The sequence below is a fragment of the Balaenoptera physalus genome (assembly GCF_965194825.1).
Source record: "Balaenoptera physalus genome assembly, chromosome: 1".
Taxonomy (NCBI): Eukaryota; Metazoa; Chordata; class Mammalia; order Artiodactyla; family Balaenopteridae; genus Balaenoptera; species Balaenoptera physalus.
In genome coordinates, this window is record NC_138882.1 from 23861864 (window position 1) to 23880204 (window position 18341).

At 38.2% G+C, this 18341-nt stretch overlaps 1 protein-coding gene and 1 pseudogene across 5 annotated transcripts in view; one reads left to right on the forward strand and one right to left on the reverse strand.

Moving 5' to 3' along the window:
- Window positions 1-18341, forward strand: part of DNAH14 (dynein axonemal heavy chain 14) — a 67157-nt gene that overhangs the window by 5167 nt on the left and 43649 nt on the right. For 3 of the 4 annotated variants that reach the window (XR_014254163.1, XM_082427206.1, XM_082427207.1), the window contains exons 1-2: window positions 7772-10010; window positions 11155-11382. Coding sequence is in view for 3 of the 4 variants with exons in the window: in XM_082427206.1 (XP_082283332.1) it covers window positions 9888-10010; window positions 11155-11382 (351 nt within the window). In the remaining variant the exon portion in view is untranslated. Of the gene's footprint in view, window positions 1-7771; window positions 10011-11154; window positions 11383-18341 lie in introns of those variants that run through there. The other variant, XM_082427208.1, reaches the window with a different exon arrangement.
- Window positions 87-6738, reverse strand: LOC309643526 (exosome RNA helicase MTR4 pseudogene; annotated as a pseudogene). The gene has a single exon. The product of its transcript is annotated as an exosome RNA helicase MTR4 pseudogene (transcript).

Here is an 18341-nt window from a genome sequence, read left to right on the forward strand (position 1 = left end):
GTTTTATTTTAGAGTGTTCAGCAAGAGTTCAGCAAGGGCAGCAAACATGGAGGTCCTCAGGTCTCCATCATTCCTGATTTAGTTCCTTTCAAATTATCTTGCAGTATTAAAAAATTTTTTAAATCACGCATATGTATGTCTACACAGTATATTGTTAAGCTTAATTGTTTTTGAAGTTTACAAAAAAGAATAATATTATGAATGAGTTTTCTAATAATTCCCCTCAATGATATTTTACCAAGATTAATCTTGTATATTCAGTGTAGTATAAAATTTCATTGTATTACTAGATCATAATTTGTTTACTCTCTTAGTGATGGGCTTTTAGTGTTGTTTCCAGCTTTTAGATATTATGCACAAGGCTACTGTGGAAGGTCTTATGCGTGTCTCTTCTGTTGCACATGTGGAAAAGTTTTTTTGTGTATGTAGGTCTATCCGAATGTAGTTGCTTATTTATAGGGTACGCTAATGTTCAGTTTTTAAAGAAGACGGCAAACTTTTCTGGAGTGGTTGTACACTCCTACCAGCAATAAAAGAGATATTACTGATGTACCTCCTCTATGCTTGATGCTGTCAGACTTCTTATCTTTTGCCAGTTGAATTACAGAATGGTTAACTTGTGATCTTAATTTGCATGATTCTGATTAGTAATGATATTGAACATCTCTTCTTATGTTTATTTCTTCCTCTGTGAAATGCCTGTACATGTCATTTGCCTATCTGTGTAATTGTTTTAGTCCTTTTTTAGTGGATTTACTCTTTGGAGTTATTTTTATTTTTATTTTTTTACTTTTTGCATTTGTAGTCAACTGTAATCAGACAGGTGGTGAACAATTTAAAATCCCACGTTCCTTTAGCTGACTCTTTATAAGTAGAGGCTGGCAGCAAACACAATATCTCTCTTGATTTTGGTGATTCCTTCTACAAAGTTATTTTCCAGCTCAGTGTTTCCAATGGCTTTTGCTGCTTGACACGTTTGTCGAAGTAGTTCTTCCAGGTGCCTCATACAATGAATTATGCTGCCTTCAAAGACATCCGTCATTTTGCAGATATGGGCAAATGTAGTTCCAGCTGCTCAGGTATATACTACATCCATTAAGTGAGGTTTAAATGAGCTTAGGTAAGTCTCCTCATCAATTTCCAATTTGGCTTCTGCTGAAACTTTTGCCATTCTTTTAGCACATTCCTGCATTTGACAAAGTGGTCCTGCTAACTGCTCTATTAATTTGGGCATATCACTAGAATTCTCTTGAAACACAAAGCAGCTTAGGTTGCCTGTTCTGCAGATACGTCATTGAAAAGGCCATTAAACATCATCTCAGTTAGAAGGAGCTCATCAGCACTGCTTATTTCACAAGCCACTCATCCTTTCATCTCTGTGACATCAGAAGATGTACATAGCAAATCCCAACCTCCTTAAAACACGTTTGCGACATTTGAATTCATCGATTTGTAGGACAGTTCTTGCTTTCTTTAGTTCTCACTTTGCAGATTTGAAGTCTATTGCAATCTGTGCTTTTTTTTCATGAAGTGTATACATAGTTTCCGAATTTGGATCATTGTGAAGTGGATGAGCATGCATTCTACGCTCAAAAGCCTCTACTTTCTGGATGACTTTTTTCAGTCCTTGATCTTGAATGCCCATGTCATCAATAGAATCTAATAAGGAAACACTATCAGGAAAACGTTTCTGAACTTCCAGTATTGATTTTAAAACACTGTCTGTTGTCCAATGGTCGAAGGTCTTTAGGAATGTAAAGCCTAACACTGCTGATAGCAGACAGGAGATGCACCAAAACTGGAACAACCTGCATCTCTCCTTTCACATCAGGTTTAGCTGGTTTTGCAGTCTCAGTAGCTGAATTTTTCAAGCTCTCTTTGCTACAGTGCAGAAGTACTTCTACTACATATAAAGGATCCAGTTCACCAGAATTAGGCTTAGCATTTGATTTTTTTGAGAAATTCACTACTACACTCCAGCCAAAATCATCTCCTTCATTCTTTACCTTTATCAAACGACCTGGTCATAGAAATGGTAAACAATATTTTGGTTTGTGAATATATTCTTCAATTTACCCAATTTGGCAAGCTGCTGTCTAATCTTGTAATAGATGACTACACTTTCTTCATCTGGTATTACTGTTTTATTCTAGTGTTCTTCTGAGTTCTTTACCTTCTCTACTACTCCTGGAATTGCTCTATAGTGCTGAAACTGGTAGAAGGATTTTTCCAACATGTATTCAGGATTAATTTCTTCTACTCGTAGTAAGTTCAAAACCATGTTGTAGGTCAAACGGAAAGCACTATTTAGAGGATCAGCTGAGCCCTTAAGTAGTTGTTTTCCAATCATCTACCATAAGAATTACAATTCCTCTATCATCCATTACCCTCCTTCCAGCACAACCAGACATCTGAATGTATTCACCAGAGGAAATCCATCAGAAATCCTTCCGATCAAATTTTTGGGCATTCATAAATAAAACAGTTCTTGCTGGCATGTTAATATCCATAGCAAAAGTTTCAGTGGCAAAAAAGGCCTTTATCAATCCTTCGGAAAAGAGAATTTCTATAGTTTCTTTCAAAATAGGAAGTAAACCACCATGGTGAATACCAATCTCTCACTTCAAGAGAGGAAGTACATGTTCAGCCTGAGGGAGCTTTTTATCTTCATCTGACAAGCAGTCAGTTGCATTACTGAATACTTCTTCACCCACCTTCTTTTCTTCATCTGGGTTGAAATCTAATTTGGTCATTTGAAGTGCATACGGTTCATAATCTTTCTTACTAAAACTGTAAATAATTACAGGTTGAAAATTTCTTTCCATAATCATCTTCACAACTGTGAACACATTTGATGGTCCTTTTGTTCCTGTTTTTCGCCCCTTCTGATCTCCTTTTGCCAAATCATCAGCATCTCGAAGTACTTGCACCATCTTCTGTGAAGTCACCATTTTCATCAACTACAATGTTCAGACCATCTCCCCCTGCTGGAAAAATGTGGTGCTGTAATGGAGTAGGCAGATAATCTGTGTAAATTACATGTCCAGGCTGTTTATATAAGTGGCAAATCCACTCAGCAAACTGTCAGGCATTTGGAATAGTAGCCAAAAAAAAGACATAGTGAACATCATCAGAAAGCAAAATAATAGTTTCTTCCCATATGACACCACATTCTGAATCTCTTATGTAATGAATTTCATCAAATATGACCCAAGCAACTTCTCGCATAACTTCAGAACCTCTGTACAGCAAACATCTCAAAATCTCTGTGGTCACAGCAAGACAAGATGCCGTAGGATTAATAGTAACACCTCCAGTCATCAGACCAACATCTTGAAATTCTTCATACATTTCACTGTATTTCTTACTCAGGGCCTTAATTGGGCTAGTAAATATTACACGCTGTTTCTCCCTTAAGGCCAATGCAATGGCATATTCAGCGCCTACAGTTTTTCCTGCTGATGCATGTGCAGATATTAAAACAGACTGATTATTATCAACACACTGAATGGCTTCTCTTTGAAAAGCATCAAGAATGGATGGGTATTCCTTTACAGATTTAACAACTAGAGGTTTAAGTGGTAGATAATCTTCATCTGCAGGAAGTGCAACCTCATGTGTACACCCTTCTACAGTTTCAACTGATTGTACCTTGACTCTTGGCATCAAGTCTGACAAACTTAAGTCTTCAGTTATTGACTCTTCTACCCTGGGCTTCTTTCCGAAAATGTGTTCATCTGTGCCCTCGAAGTCTGCATCTCTCTTTTTTTTCCAATATTAGTTGACTCATTGTACTTTACCATCAAACCGTTTTCCAGCCTTTTCCGCAGCCCCTGGCAGCCCCTTCCATTTCCCCTTCTCCTTTTCCTTGTCTTTTTTGGCTGCTGGCGCAGTGGTCGAGTCGTCCCCAAACACGCTGAAGAGCTCATCCCGGAAACCGTCCGCCATCCTTCGGAGTTGCGAGACCAAATCTCCCCCCCACCCACGATGCTCCACGACCACACTGACAGTGCCGCCAAGTGAAGCCTCAACAGGGGCCTGTGGGAGACAAAATTTTTGGAGTCACACAGCCACTGAGACTTCTTCCCTGCCTCCTTTTCCTCCTCCGACCTTTCTTTTACCTTCCCAATCACTGGCGGATGAGCAGCTCCTTGGCTGAAGACAGAGTGCAGCGAGGGTTCCCAGCAGGCAGCTGGAGTTCTTTTTAGGTTCTTGAGACTAATCCTTTGTGATATGTATGTTAGATGTCACTTCAGTTATCTATTGCTGTTTAACAAACCACTCTAAAATTCAGTGGCTTAAATCAAGAATGATTTATTATTTCTCTAGGCTCTAGGCTGAGCTGGGTGTTTTTGCTGCTTCATGTGGCCCTGGGTCACTCATTTGACTACATTTATTTGATGGCTGGACTCGGCTGGAAGGTTCAAAATGTCTTCACTCATGTCTGGCGCTTCAGAGCTTTTCCACGTGGCTGACTTGGAGCATGGTTGTCTCAGCAGGGTAGTTGGATTTCTTACACAGTTGTTGGCTTCAAGGGGGAAAGTGGAAGCTGGCAGGGCTCTGTCGATGTAAAAAAATGTACAATGTGACAGTTGCGAGTTAAATTTTATTTGGGGCAAAATGAAGACTATAGCCAGGGAGGTAGCATTTCAGATAGCTCTGAGAAACTGTTCCAGAGAAGCAGGGGGGAAGGTCAGTATACATGTGATTTTGGTGAGGGGGGAGTATATGCAATCAAGCACATATTTTTTTGCAGAAGATTTCTGCTAGTCACGAGGTGCAGACGTCACCATGAAGGAGTTTAGTGCTTTTCTAGATGTGAGGAGATGCAAGAATTGGGCTCCTAAAATCAGCTCCTGAAAATATCTATGTAAAGACCTGCTCTGCCAGTTTTTCTCAGAGCACAGAGTGCCTCATTCCTGATCTCCACCCTGAATCCCTTTCAGGGGGTGTTGAAGGTCAGCAGCTGCAGTGGCACCTGATTTAATCCTTGTAGAGGTAGATGGCAAGTGCCCATGGCAAGTGCCAATTTGTAGTTGACAGCTCTTAAGGGCTGGGCTTGGAACTGGCATAAAGTTATTTTGACAGCATTCTGTTGGTCAAAAGAAGTCACTAAGATCAACTCAGATTCAAGAGGAGGAGAAATAGACTCCATTTTGTGATGAGTAGAGAGGCATGCATGTACAAGGAGGGAAGGAATTAATGGTGGTTATCTTTGGAGACTATGTACCACATATATTTTTCAGATATCTCGCAGTATACAGCTTGTCTTCATTAAATGTGAGGTTTTAGCAAAAAAAGTATTTTAATGCAATTCAGTTTATAGACTTTTATATTGTGCTCTTGTTTATAAATCTTTCCTTACCCCCAAACCAGAAAAATACTCGAATATATTTTAAAGTTTTAATTTTGACATTTAAGTACTTAATTACACTGGAGTTAAAATTTTTTTTGTTTTGTTTGTATATTTGGTGTGAATCAGGAAATATTCAATTTCATTTTATTCCCATGTGATCTTTTTTTTTTCTAGATCAGTTTTTCCCACTGATTTGACATGTTGTCTTTTGTAATTTTCATGTTTCTAGTTGTGGTCTTTGTCACTTAGAGGAGTCTCTTTAATGTTTCTTGTAAAGCTGGTTTGGTAGTGGTGAACTCTTTTAGCTTTTGCTTGTATGTAAAACTTATGATCTGTCCATCAAATCTGAATGAAAGCCTTACCAAGTAGATTATTCTTGTTTTTCCCTTTTATCACTTTAATTATATCATGCCACTACCTTCTGGCCTGCAGAGTTTCTGCTGAAAGTTAGCTGATAGCCTTGTAGCCTTGTATGTAACGTGTTGCTTTTCCCTTGCTGCTTTTAATAGTCTCTTTATCTTTAATTTTTACTATTTTTATTACATGTGTCTTGATGTGGTCCTATTTGTGTTCATCCTGTTTGGGACTCTCTCTGCTTCCTGGACCTGGATATCTGTTTCCTTTCCCAAGTTAGGGAAATTTTCAGCTATTATGTCTTCAAATATGTTCTCTGTCTTTTTCTCTCTTCTCCTTCTGGGACCTCTGCAATGTGAATGTTAGTATGCTTGAAGTTGTCCCAGAGGTCTCTTAAACTGTCCTCTTTTCTTTCTTTTTCTGTTCCTTTTCAGTTATTTCCACTGCTCTGTCTTTCAGCTCACTGATCTGTTCCTCTGTATCATTTAGTCTACTGTTGATTCTTTTTAGTGTATTTTTCATTTCAGTTATTGTATTATTCATCTCTGTTTGGTCCTTCTTTATATTTTACAACTCTTTTTTAAAAACTTCTAACTTCTCACTCTGCTCATCCAAAATCCTCCTGAGTTCTTTGATCATCTTTACGATCACTATCCTGAACTCTTTCTCCAGTAGATTGCCTATCTCCACTTCATTTAGTTCTTCTTCTGGGGTTTTATCTTGTTCCTTTGTTTGGAACATGTTTCTCTGTTTCCTCATTTTGCCTAACTTGCTGCTCTTATTTTCACGTGTTTGGTAGGTTTGTTACATTTCCTGACTTTGGAGAAGTGGCCTTTTGTAGGAGATGTCCTGTGTATCCCAGCAGAGCCTGCCCCTAGTCACCAGAGCTGTATTGTCTAAGGGTGCCCCCTTTGTGGGCGGCATGAATCCTTATGTTGTGATGAGCTGACTACTGTGGGTGGTCTAGTAGGCGTGGCTGGCCGCTGGCCTGGTTGGTTGCCAGGCAGTCCCTGCCTTGTGTAGAGGTTGCTGGCCACTGGTTGGTGGGTTGGGGTCACAAGGTGGCTGGCTGGAGAGTCCTGGGGGACTTGAAGCTGGTGTCAGCCTGATGGTAGGTGGGACTGGATCCTGGGGCTGCTGGCTGAAGGGCCCAAAGTGTCCCAGAGCTGGTGTTGGCCTGCTGGCAGGCAGGGTTGGTACCTGACACAGCTGGCTGAGGGGCCCAATGTGTCTTAGGGCTGGTGTTGGCCCACTGGCGGGTTGTCTGGGTCCTGCCATGGCAGGCTGTGGGACTGCAGTGGTCCTGGCTCTGATGCCAGCCAACTGGTGTGTGAGGCTGGTCACATGCTGGCCCTCTGGTGGGCAATGCCAGAACTCGAGGTCTCTGGCTTACAGGGCCCAGGGTTCCTGGAGCTGGTATTTAGGCCTGCTGGTAGGGGGGACTGAGGCTCAGGGAGTCCCAGGGACCTAAAATAACCATCTGGGGCCTAGATATGGAAAGTGCATGTTGAGGATAGCAGAAAAAAAGATAAAAGAAGCCAAGCCTAGGTTCCTAATACTGTGGAGCTTACATATAAGCCCTGGACTGTTAGGTAAGAGAAGAATAAAATTCCACCTTTTAAAAGCCATTGTTATATTTGTATCTTTGCTAGAGCAGACAGAACTTGTATCATAATTAATATATATTTTAGTACCTATAAATAAGGCAGTGACATGAAAAAAATCCTCAAATACCTGACACCGACTTAAAAGTCAGATGATGGCAGTAAGGACTCAAGTTGAAGACTTGAATGCTGATGGCCCTTGTTATGCCATGGCCAACCACGTGGCAAAACTGTTCCCTGTGATATCTTGGAAGCAGACCACATGCTTACCAAGCATGTAGCTCTAGGAAAAGTGGCCAGAAATTTGGTGTGGATTTTTTGCCACTTTTACTGAAGTCCTATAAGAGAGAGATGAACTTTGATTTAAAAAAAACAAAACTAGTTTGTAAGCAAAGATGAAGAATAATCGCTCTGGTAAAGGAGGAGCCCTCTACTTTAAGCCTACAGTCTAAACTGAGAGTCCACTAGATTGGGCTCTCACAGTTTTAAAAATGTTAGCTATTTCTTTCTCCCAAACATCAGAAGATAAGACCGTGGCCTTAGGTTTTTCTCAGGAGCTTCACATTGAATGCTTTCTTCTAGATAGGAGCCAGGTCAACAACAAAGGTAATCAGATTGAGGTGTTGCCTTGCCACCAAATCTGTTGTTTCAGATGGCCTCATGGTGGCCTCCATTAAATTGGGGTAAAGGTAGAAAATGGACTGGGTATAGAAAACAATGAATAGAGTAGTCAGAATCATGCTTAGGTAAGATCTTTGGATGTGGTTGCTCACATATGTAATTGAAAATGAAGAGACCTGAAACCCCCTCTCATGGAATCCAAATTCTAAAAGGGTTGTAAGATGTTGATATATAATCCCAACGTTGAGTAGTGATGTAACAGACCATGACACAGAGTTCTCTTTCCCACTCTCATGATGGAGTGGTTATTAAAAGGAAATATTTTGCTTGCAGATTAAATAGTATATATTTTGTTTTGATTTTTAATAACATTTGAAATGTAATGTTGTTTTAATGTTCAATCCACTACTAATAGTGCTGAAAATTATACCTTATAGGTGTTAGAGGAAAATAGCAGGCTACAGATATGTAGCCTGTAAAGTACATGTATGTACAGTATATTTTTATTTTAAAAATGACAGAAAGAGAGAGAGATGCAGACAGAGAGGGGAAAAAGAGAAAAGTATACTTACACCTACTCTGTTGAATTTCAGATTAGTTTTTGTTTTTCTGTTTAATTTTTTGTTTAGTGTTTTTTTGCTTTTGTTGTTTTTGGTTTGTTTTTTAAATTAAAAAAATAATTTCAGACTTGCAGAAAAATTGCAAGAATGATACACAAACTATACCCTTAACCTCTCTTTCTTTAAATGAGTTAATGATTGTTAACGTTTGCCCTCTCATTTCTTTCATATGTACATACATGTATATGTAATTTTTTCTGAATCATTTGAAAGTAAGTTGCAGACATAATGCCACTTGACCTCTAAGTACTGCAGCGTGTATACTGATTATCTAATCAACAGAAATTAATCATGTCTAGCCTATTGTCTCAATAATATCTTTTATTGCAAAAGAAGAAAAAGTTAGGTCCAGGTTCCAATTCAGGATTTCTCATTGCATTCGGCTGTCATGTCTCTTAAATCTCCTTTGCTCTAGCATAGTTCCTCAGTCTGTTTTTGTCTTCCACAACTTTAACGTTTTGTGAAAAGTACAAGCCGGTTATTTTGTAAAGTGTCCATCAGTTTGGATTTGTCTGCTATTTTCTCATGGTTAGAGTTAGGTTATGCAGTGTTGCAGGAATACCACAGAAGTGAAGTTGTATCCTTCTTGGTACGTCATAGCAAGAGGCACAAGACGTCAATCTGTCCCACTTCTGGACAGAGTTAGGGGGGCCAGAGATAGGTAAAAGCTAGAGAAGCAAAGAGCAAGGAAAGGACACAAATTCTATACTCTATACTCTGGTTTATAGAAGTATAGAATATTAATTTTGATCATTTAATTAAAGTGGTATCTACCAACTGTAGGGACTTTCAGATGATCTGTACATCTCAAACTTTCACCCACTACTTTTCACTTCCATTGATAATTTTTGACTGAATTATTACTGAATTATTTGCCAAATGGTAACTTTCTAACTCCACAATTCCTTCTAAATTTATTAAATTATGTTCTACTATAAGGGAATTTTCTTTCTCCCCATTTATTTATTTATTTATAACAGCATGGACTCATGGATTTCTATTGTATTCAATGGATTATAAACTTTTACCATCATTGTTTATTATGATGTTCAATTGTGCCAGATTTAACCAGAGTAGAACTCGTCATTTTGTCCTTAATTTGTAATTTTTTCCAAGTTTTTTTGCAATAAGCCTATATCATTTTTGTACCTAAGGGAGGGAAAACTACTTTTTCAAAATGGGAATTAATGGGTCTTATGCAAATTCTTATGCAACATGAAAGTTCTTATGGTTTGATTATTAAAAGGGTATCTAAGACCACTTCAAACATTAAAATAACTATGATTCTTAGAACATGTTGGTTTCATTTAAATTTTTCACATTAAAATATTTATGAATTTTTTATTTTGCAGATTTAATAGTCCAAATGTGACAATAGAGCCTGGGTTTAGGCTATGGTTAAGCTCAAAATCAGACAGTTCTTTCCCAATTCCTATTCTTCAAAAGAATTTAAAGGTAAGGAAAAGGTATAACAGATTTTAATATTGACTCAGAAACACTATTTGAATGTAAATTATCTTGCACTCATCATTCTGAATTAAGAAGAGAGTGCTAATTGTAGTATGCTAAATTTCTGCTGTGCTCAGCCCTGCGCTGTGGAGCAGGAAGGATGCAAAAGTATAGACAAGGTCCTTGCTTTCAAGTGATTCACAGTTTAGATGTTTGTTTTCTCAAACAAGGATGCTTAGGCTTCCAACTCTTATAAACCAGAGTACAGAGTATAGAATTTGTGTCCTTTCCTTGCCCTTTGCTTCTCTAGCTTTTTCCTGTCTCTGTTTCATAATTTGTTATTAATTCTCTGAAAAAGGTCTGGCAAAAAGCAGGTTGAAACTATTGACTAAGAAGTCCTAATTAAAAATTATCTGTGACTTCTAATCATATCCACCATTAAATTTGAATAAATACTAAGACTTGGTCGATTCTGTTGAACAAGTGTCCAGCTGACCAAAAAATGGAGTCAATAGCAAAGAAAACTCACCAATGGCATAGGCAGAATGTGTGCCAGATCGGACTTACAGCCACACTCTTAAAGAAAAAGCCCTCCAAGTGATTCTCTCCCCAGTTCACCTCCTGTACCTCCTCACTTCAACTTTCCTAGTTAAAAAATCAATCAAAGTGATTTTCAATTCAAGCAGAACACTTTAGTAACACACCAAATTATCTGTTATGATTAGATACTTTTGTTGGTTCCATGAGTTCTCTGTTTCCTATAATTTGGAGCCCCCTCTATCTGCTGCCTTGCTGAGGCCATGCAACCCTGATTCTGTTACAGCCATTTAGCTGCCATTGAGCATTTAGAATATAATAACTCTTCGCTGTCAAACTTTCTAAAATGCTGGGCTTCCAGAGCAAACAGGAGTGCTTTTAATGACAATGTTGTACTTATTTTAAGGTATGAATTGGAGCAATAGGAAATCTGATACAATCCTTTTACAGAAGTTTTCAAATGGGAAAAGAATAACACAGGATTTTCGATTTGCCATTGAATCTTAAAAACAGTTATATTCTTAGGTAGTTCTCTATGCAAAGAAGAGTCCCCCCTAGTCCTAGTGCCTGTATCTGTCCTCACATGTTATTTTTACTCACATCTGTTTTAAAGATTGCAGTGGAAAATCCCCAGGGGTTGAAAAGTAATTTACTTCAGACATTTGGATATAGTGGGAGTGGAGAGGTAACAGAGGAGATATTTGAAAAACCAGACTGTGGACCATGGTGGAAAAAACTTTTATTCAGCTTATGTTTCTTCAATGCTCTGATCAATGAAAGAAAAATTTATGGAATGTTGGGCTGGAATTTTGCATACGCGTTTAGTTCTTCAGACTTGGAGGCAAGTGTGGTACCTTAAACAATAATAACAACAAATAAATAACAATAAGATACAGAAAAGCCTAGTGTGTATCTACACAAATACTAAGTGTTTTTCATGGTTCTAAGACAATGAACTCTGTAACTCGGCAATAAGGGCTGGCTAACATTTAAAGCATGGACTTGGAAGGCTTCTTTTCGGGAATCAAATTACAGCTCCTCCGCTTGTAGCTGAACAAGGATTTACAAGCCATTGAGCAAGCTTGTTAACCTCTCTGCGTCTTAGTTTCCTTGGCCAAAAAAGTACCTAGGCCAAAGGGCATTATAAGAGTCAGACTAGTCAATAGAGGCAAAGCACTTAGAACAGTGTCTGATACATATAAATCACCACAAAAGTGTTTGTTGTTTTTACTTATTCATTTAAAGCAAGAAAGATTACATTGACCCATTGTAGGGGAAAAACTTTAGCTTAAGAGCCTTTCTTCACTATTCTCTATATAGAACCCTCTATTTGTGTTTAATATAGCAGACTGTTTTTTTTTAATTGAAGTATAATTGATTTACAATGTTGTATTAGTTTCTGGTCTACAGCACAATGATTCAGTTATATATACTATTCTTTTTCATATTCTTTTCCATTACGGTTTATCACCAGATATTGAATATAGTTCCCTGTGCTATACAATAGGACCTTGTTGTTTATCCATTTTATATATAATAGTTTGCATCTGCTAGTTCCAAACTCCCAATCCAGCCCTCCCCTGCCCCCGACTCTTGGCAACCACAAGCCTGTTCTCTATGTCTGTGAGTCTGTTTCTGTTTTGTAGATAAGTTCATTTGTGTCATATTTTAGGTTTCACATATAAGTGATATCATATGGTATTTGTCTTTCTCTGTCTGACTTACTTTGCTTAGTATGATAATCTCTAGGTCCATCCATGTAGCTGCAAATGGCATTATTTCATTCTTTTTATGACTGAAGTATTCCATTGTGCGTATATACCACATCTTTTTTATCCATTCACTTGTCATTGGCTATTGTAAATAGTGCTGCTATGAACATAGGGGTACACACATCTTTTCAAATTCTAACATTGTCCGGATATATGCCCAGGAGTGAGATTGCTGGATCATATGGCTTTTTGAGGAACCTCCATACCATTCTCCATAGTGGCTGCACCAATTTATATTCCCACCAACAGTGGAGGAGGGTTATCTTTTCTCCATAGCAGGGTGTTTTCTTTATTGCTAAAGGAAACATGGGTAGCACCTGCTTAAATTTTTACCAGGTTAATTTTCTTGCAGTGGTGCTCTCAGTGCAGAACATTGCCTTGATTACCCACTCAGTTATATGTAAGGGAAGATCCAAAAGAAACTTTCTGAGGAAAATCTTGATTCTGCCTCTGGGTGTCTTATCTCCTAGACCCACCCTAGATGGGTACCCTTCCATCTCTCCTACGTGTGCATTATGCTTTTCAGTTTTCACAAGGGGCTGTCATACTCACTGCAAGCCACACTGCCTATCAGAGTATGTGCTTCTGCACGTAACCAGAACATAACACGAAACAGCTGCATTCTGGGTATTTGTCAAGGAACATGAGCTCAAGCACACGTCTGTCCAAACCTTATTCAAAGCTTAAGCAAAGGCAAATGATATACTGCGGAGGAAATACTTGCACCATGTATTAGACAAATGGTTATAATATAAGCAATTCACAGTATAAATACAAAAAGGCAATAAGATTGTGAAAACTTGCTCAACTTCATCAGTTATTGTGATGGTTAATTTTATGTGTCAACTTGACTGGGCCACAAGATCCCCAGATATTTGGTCAAACATTATTCTGAGTGTATCTGTGAGGGTGATTTTGGATGAGATTCATATTTAAATCAGTAGACTGAGTAAAGCAGACTGCTCTCCCTAAACTGGGTGGGCCTCATCCAGTCAGTTGAAGAACCAAATAGAACAAAAAGGGAGATCCTTTTGCCTGACTGCCTTTGAACTGAGATACTGGTCTTTTTTCCTGCCTGTGGACTTGAACTGAAACATTGGCTCTTCCTGGGTCTCGAGCCTGCTGGCCTTCAGACTAGAGCTACACCACTAGCGCTCCTGGATTTCCCACTGCCAACTGCAGATCTTGAGATCTGTCAGCCTCTACAATTGTGTGAGCCAAGTCCTTATAATAAAGCTCTTTCTGTATGTATATACAGCCTATTGGTTCGGTTTCTCTGGAGAACACTGCCAAATACAATCACCAAGGAAATGTTGATTAAAACCACAATGAGATACCACCTTTCACTACCACAGTGGTTAAAATAAACAAACAAAAGTGCAGAGAAATAGGGACTTCCCTGGTGGTCCAGTGGTAAAGAATCCACCTCCCAATGCAGGGGATGCGGGTTCGTTGCCTGGTCAGGGAACTAAGATCCCACATGCTGTGGGGGAACTAAGATCCCACGTGCTGTGGGGCAACTAAGCCTTAGTGCCACAACTGCTGAACTTGTGAACCTCAGCAAGAGAGCCTGCATGCTGCATACTACAGAGCCCACACATCCTGGAGCCCGTGCACCACAACTAGAGAAGAGAAAACCCGCACACCACAACTAGAGAGAAGCCCGCACATGCCGTAACGAAGACCCAATGCAGCCAAAAAAATTAAATAAATAAATTAAATAAATAACTATTAAAAAAATAAATTTAAAAAATGCAGAGAAACAGGCACTATCTCATACTGCTATTGAGAATTTAATTTTTCCTAACTTTCCAGAAGACAATTTGATAATATATCTCAAAAGCCTTTAAAGAATTCCTGTTATTATTGATATAGAAGAAGTTAGTCACATTTACAAGATTGATTACTAAAATTGGGTTATAACAGAACATGTATAGTATGATCTCATTTTTGCACATATATTTATAGTATATATTTTTTTCAATATATACTAAACCGTCTGCAAGGGAAATAATAAATGGAGGATTATGAATGGCCAGGTGATGGCAGGGTATTTTGTCATGCAAAGAGCTTGGGTGAATACCAGCAGCATCACTTGGTGCAGGCTGGAATTCACGGGATGCTGCTCTCCTTTTGGCATTTGGCAGAGAGGATTCATTAAGCCAGAAGCAGCTGGTTACATCATGGCACTGCTCTCCAAAAGAAATACCCTTCCCCTCCTTTGTTCTCCCCTTTAATGTGGCAAATGTGAGAGCATCATTGCCAGTGGGAAAGAGACTGCCTTGGTGCCAAGATGTCTGAGTTTTGGTACCTGATGTTCAGGGAGTTGTCTAGAAATTCCAAATGCTAGCACCTTGAAACTGGGGGAAATTGGATTCATGCACAGCCCTCTCATTAAGGAAGTAGGAACTTCTGGTTCAGTGAGTTGAGTTTGGACACAGCTCCTCCCACTAGGGGGAGTTCCAGGCTCAGCCAGCTTATTGTCAGGCAACTTGGAGAGTTTCCTCAGGGGACTGACAATCTGACTGGTGCTATCTACCAAGCCATAGGACTAAACATCAATATATTTTCCACCATATGTAAGGCTGTCACCACTGAAAGCTCCCCAAAACCTGGACCTAAGCTCCAAAGACAAGACCGGGACAAATAACATATCTAACAAAATCCCATAGACAAAGAAAGAACACAAGAAATAGAAAATTATAAGAGCCCATAAGGATACAAAAGCTCATGCACATACACATTTTACACACACAATTTTTTTAAATGAGCACTTGTCAAATATTTTTTTAACTCATTGATAAAAGAACCAGCAGGATGGTTAAACTGATTTTTTTAAGTATAGGAGAGGGACTTCCTAGTGGTGCAATGGTTAAGAATCTGCCTGCCAATGCAGGAGACACGGGTTGGAGCCCTGGTCTGGGAAGATCCCACATGCCGCAGAGTAATTAAGCCCCTGTGCCACAACTACTGAGCCTGCGCTCTAGAGCCTGTGAGCCACAACTACTGAGCCCGCGTGCCACAACTACTGAAGCCCACGTGCCTAGAGCCCTTGCTCCGCAAAAAGAGAAGCCACTGCAATGAGAAGCCCACACACTGCAATAAAGAGTAGCCCCTGCTCACCCAACTAGAGAAAGCCCACATGCAGCAATAAAGACCCAACACAGCCAAAAATAAATAAAATAAATTTATTTTTTAAAAAGTATAAGAGAACAGAAATATTTATAGTTACTGAAAGATATTGCAATGAAATATGATTACCAAATTACATATAAAACTCGTAAATGCCCTACAAGCAATAAAATTGTAACATTTGGGTTGTAATTTTCTTTATGAGCCAGAAACCATTTGTATTTCTACAGGACAAAATTTCATTTGCATTGTTATCAGAAAGAAACAGATACAGGGCTAACAGTTTTCCATAAGTTAGCATATACTCTCACAGAGTTGTAAAGTGCTCTAATCAATAGTAAGTAGTAAGTCAAAACAAAAGTAGATACTCCTGAAGTATTTAATAATCCTTAAATGAGCATGTTAGACAATGTTTCAGTAGGACATTGAAAAGATAATGTGGTCATCCTTTTGCCTTTTTCCAAATTATGGAATTTTTATTTTTGTCTTATTAGCTCAGTTTATGATTATAAACTATCTCCAAAGATTATGTATTATCACAAAAAAGGGCCAGCATCACTGTGTTTTGGCATGACTTATTTACACACACGTGACAAGAGGTGTTAATTAGTGCATAGGCTCCATGTATTCTCATCAACAAATTGGAGTTGTATACACACACCGTGATTTTTGAACTTAAAAAAAAAATGAGGTAGGGACTTCCCTGGTGGTCCAGTGGTAAAGAATCCATCTTCCAATGCAAGGGATGTGGGTTCAATCCCTGGTCAGGGAACTAAGATCCCACATGCCACAGGGCAACTAAAACCCGTGCACCACAGCTACAGAACCCACACACCCTGGAGTCCACGTGCCCTGGAGTCCACATGCCACAACTAGAGAGAAGCCCATGTGCCACAACAAAGAGCCTGCGCCACAACAAACGATCCCGCACACCTCAATGAAAACAAAGACCCTGCGTGCTGCAACTAAGTCCTGACACAGCCAAAAAAAAAAAAGAGGTAGAAGAATTGAAGGAAAAAATGGTCATGGTTGAGACTTGAGTTAATGGCTAGAAAAATCAAATAGAAGGAATAACTCAGAGCATAGAAAGAAAGCTACAATAAGATGGAAATCATAAGGCAAAAATTAAGAAGGTATTTAAAGGGAACCCCTAACATTCAAATGATATGAATTCCTGAGGAGGAAATTGAATAGATGGAAAAAACAAACTAAGAAGAAATCTATTTTATTGTCTCTTAACTGATTAAAGATTTGAGTTTACAGATTGAAAATCCTTACTAATTCAGGTAGAGTTGTGATAAAGACATACATTTGGACATAAGCTGGAAAATTCCTGAACTCCAAGCTTTGAAGACAAGTTTTATAAGAACAGTGATGACATTTAGACTTGTCATCTACGTCACTAGCTAGGAGATAGTGGAATAACATCTAGAGAATCTGGGAGACTAAGACTGTATGCCAAGAATCTTATTCCCAGCCAAGATGTCATTCACTTTGTCAAGGTAAAAGAAGGATATTTGCATATCAGCTAGGACCTAGATAATATTATAATTCATGCTCTCTATCTGTGGAAAATGCTTGAGTAAGATCTGTACTATTTACAAATATATCAAAAATAGAGACACAAAATAAAGGAAAATGAAAAGAAGTAGAAACTGGTGAGCAGTATATTGGTAAGCCTTTCAGTACATTATTAAATCAAAATGGATAATAATAAACAGTTGAGGGTGAGTAGTCTAATTGCTAAATATAGATTATTTAAGAGGAAGAGTCATACTACAAGAAAAATTCCCTTAATAGTCTTAAGCTAAGAGTACTAAATTATCTCAACAAAGCCTAGGAGTTGGAGTAGAAGGAAGCATGTACATGAAGAGTGAAGAGGAGAGTGAAAACCTTCTGAAGTGTTTATGTGAGGAAAGGAAAGAGGAGTGGAGGGAAGTAAAAGTTTTCTAAATGTTGCACCTTATTAGTGGTTTTAACGTTAGAGAGGGCAGAGGGAAAAAAATGGGGAAATGGAAAATTTTGGTAGGGAAATAATTGATATCTTCTCTTCATTTGAAAAAAGAAATGTTATTTTAATATGAATTCAAGGAAAGGAAAGGTAACCTGTAATGGAAATGGTATAATGTCTAAATTAATGAAGAAGAAAAAGGCAAATAAATAACAATTTGATCAACCTACTAAAAACAAGAGGGAGGGAGAGAAACAACATACTAAAATAAACAATAATGTAAAGCAATATGAAAGGAATATTAACAGTTATTACATTAAATATAAATGGATTGCATTCTCTTATTAAGAGGCGAAATTATTACATTGGGTTACAAAACAAAACTCAACTATACGGAATTTATATGAAAAACCCTTACATTAATGAAAAAGCTTGAAACTACCAAGAAAATAAAAACAGCAAAAAGCAGGAATGGTATTATTAATATCAGACAAAATGGAATTTAAGCTGAAAAAGCACAAAACAGTAGCAAGAGAAAGAATTTATGAAGATATAAGAGTCGTGAAAATAGTTAACTTTTATAGTGCTTTCTCTTAGGCATGGTTTTAAGTACTTTATGAATTAATTGAGACCTTACAACATCCCTATAAAGAAGGCAGTATGATCCTTAGTTTACAAATGTAGTACAGAGAGGTTAGGCAATTTGCCTAATGAGTGAGCAGAACAGACACAACTCAATCACAGGTAGTCTAGCTTCAGAGTTTGTGCTCTCAGCTATTTCACTATGTGGTCTCTAGATTAATCAGAGAGTGGTACACTATAGCACATATATACATACATGTATGTCTATATAGACACATGTATATGTGTACATATACATTATATAAATGTGATTATTGTGGGAAATTTCAAAAAGCTCTTTCAGAATTAGCTCTAATAAGCAAA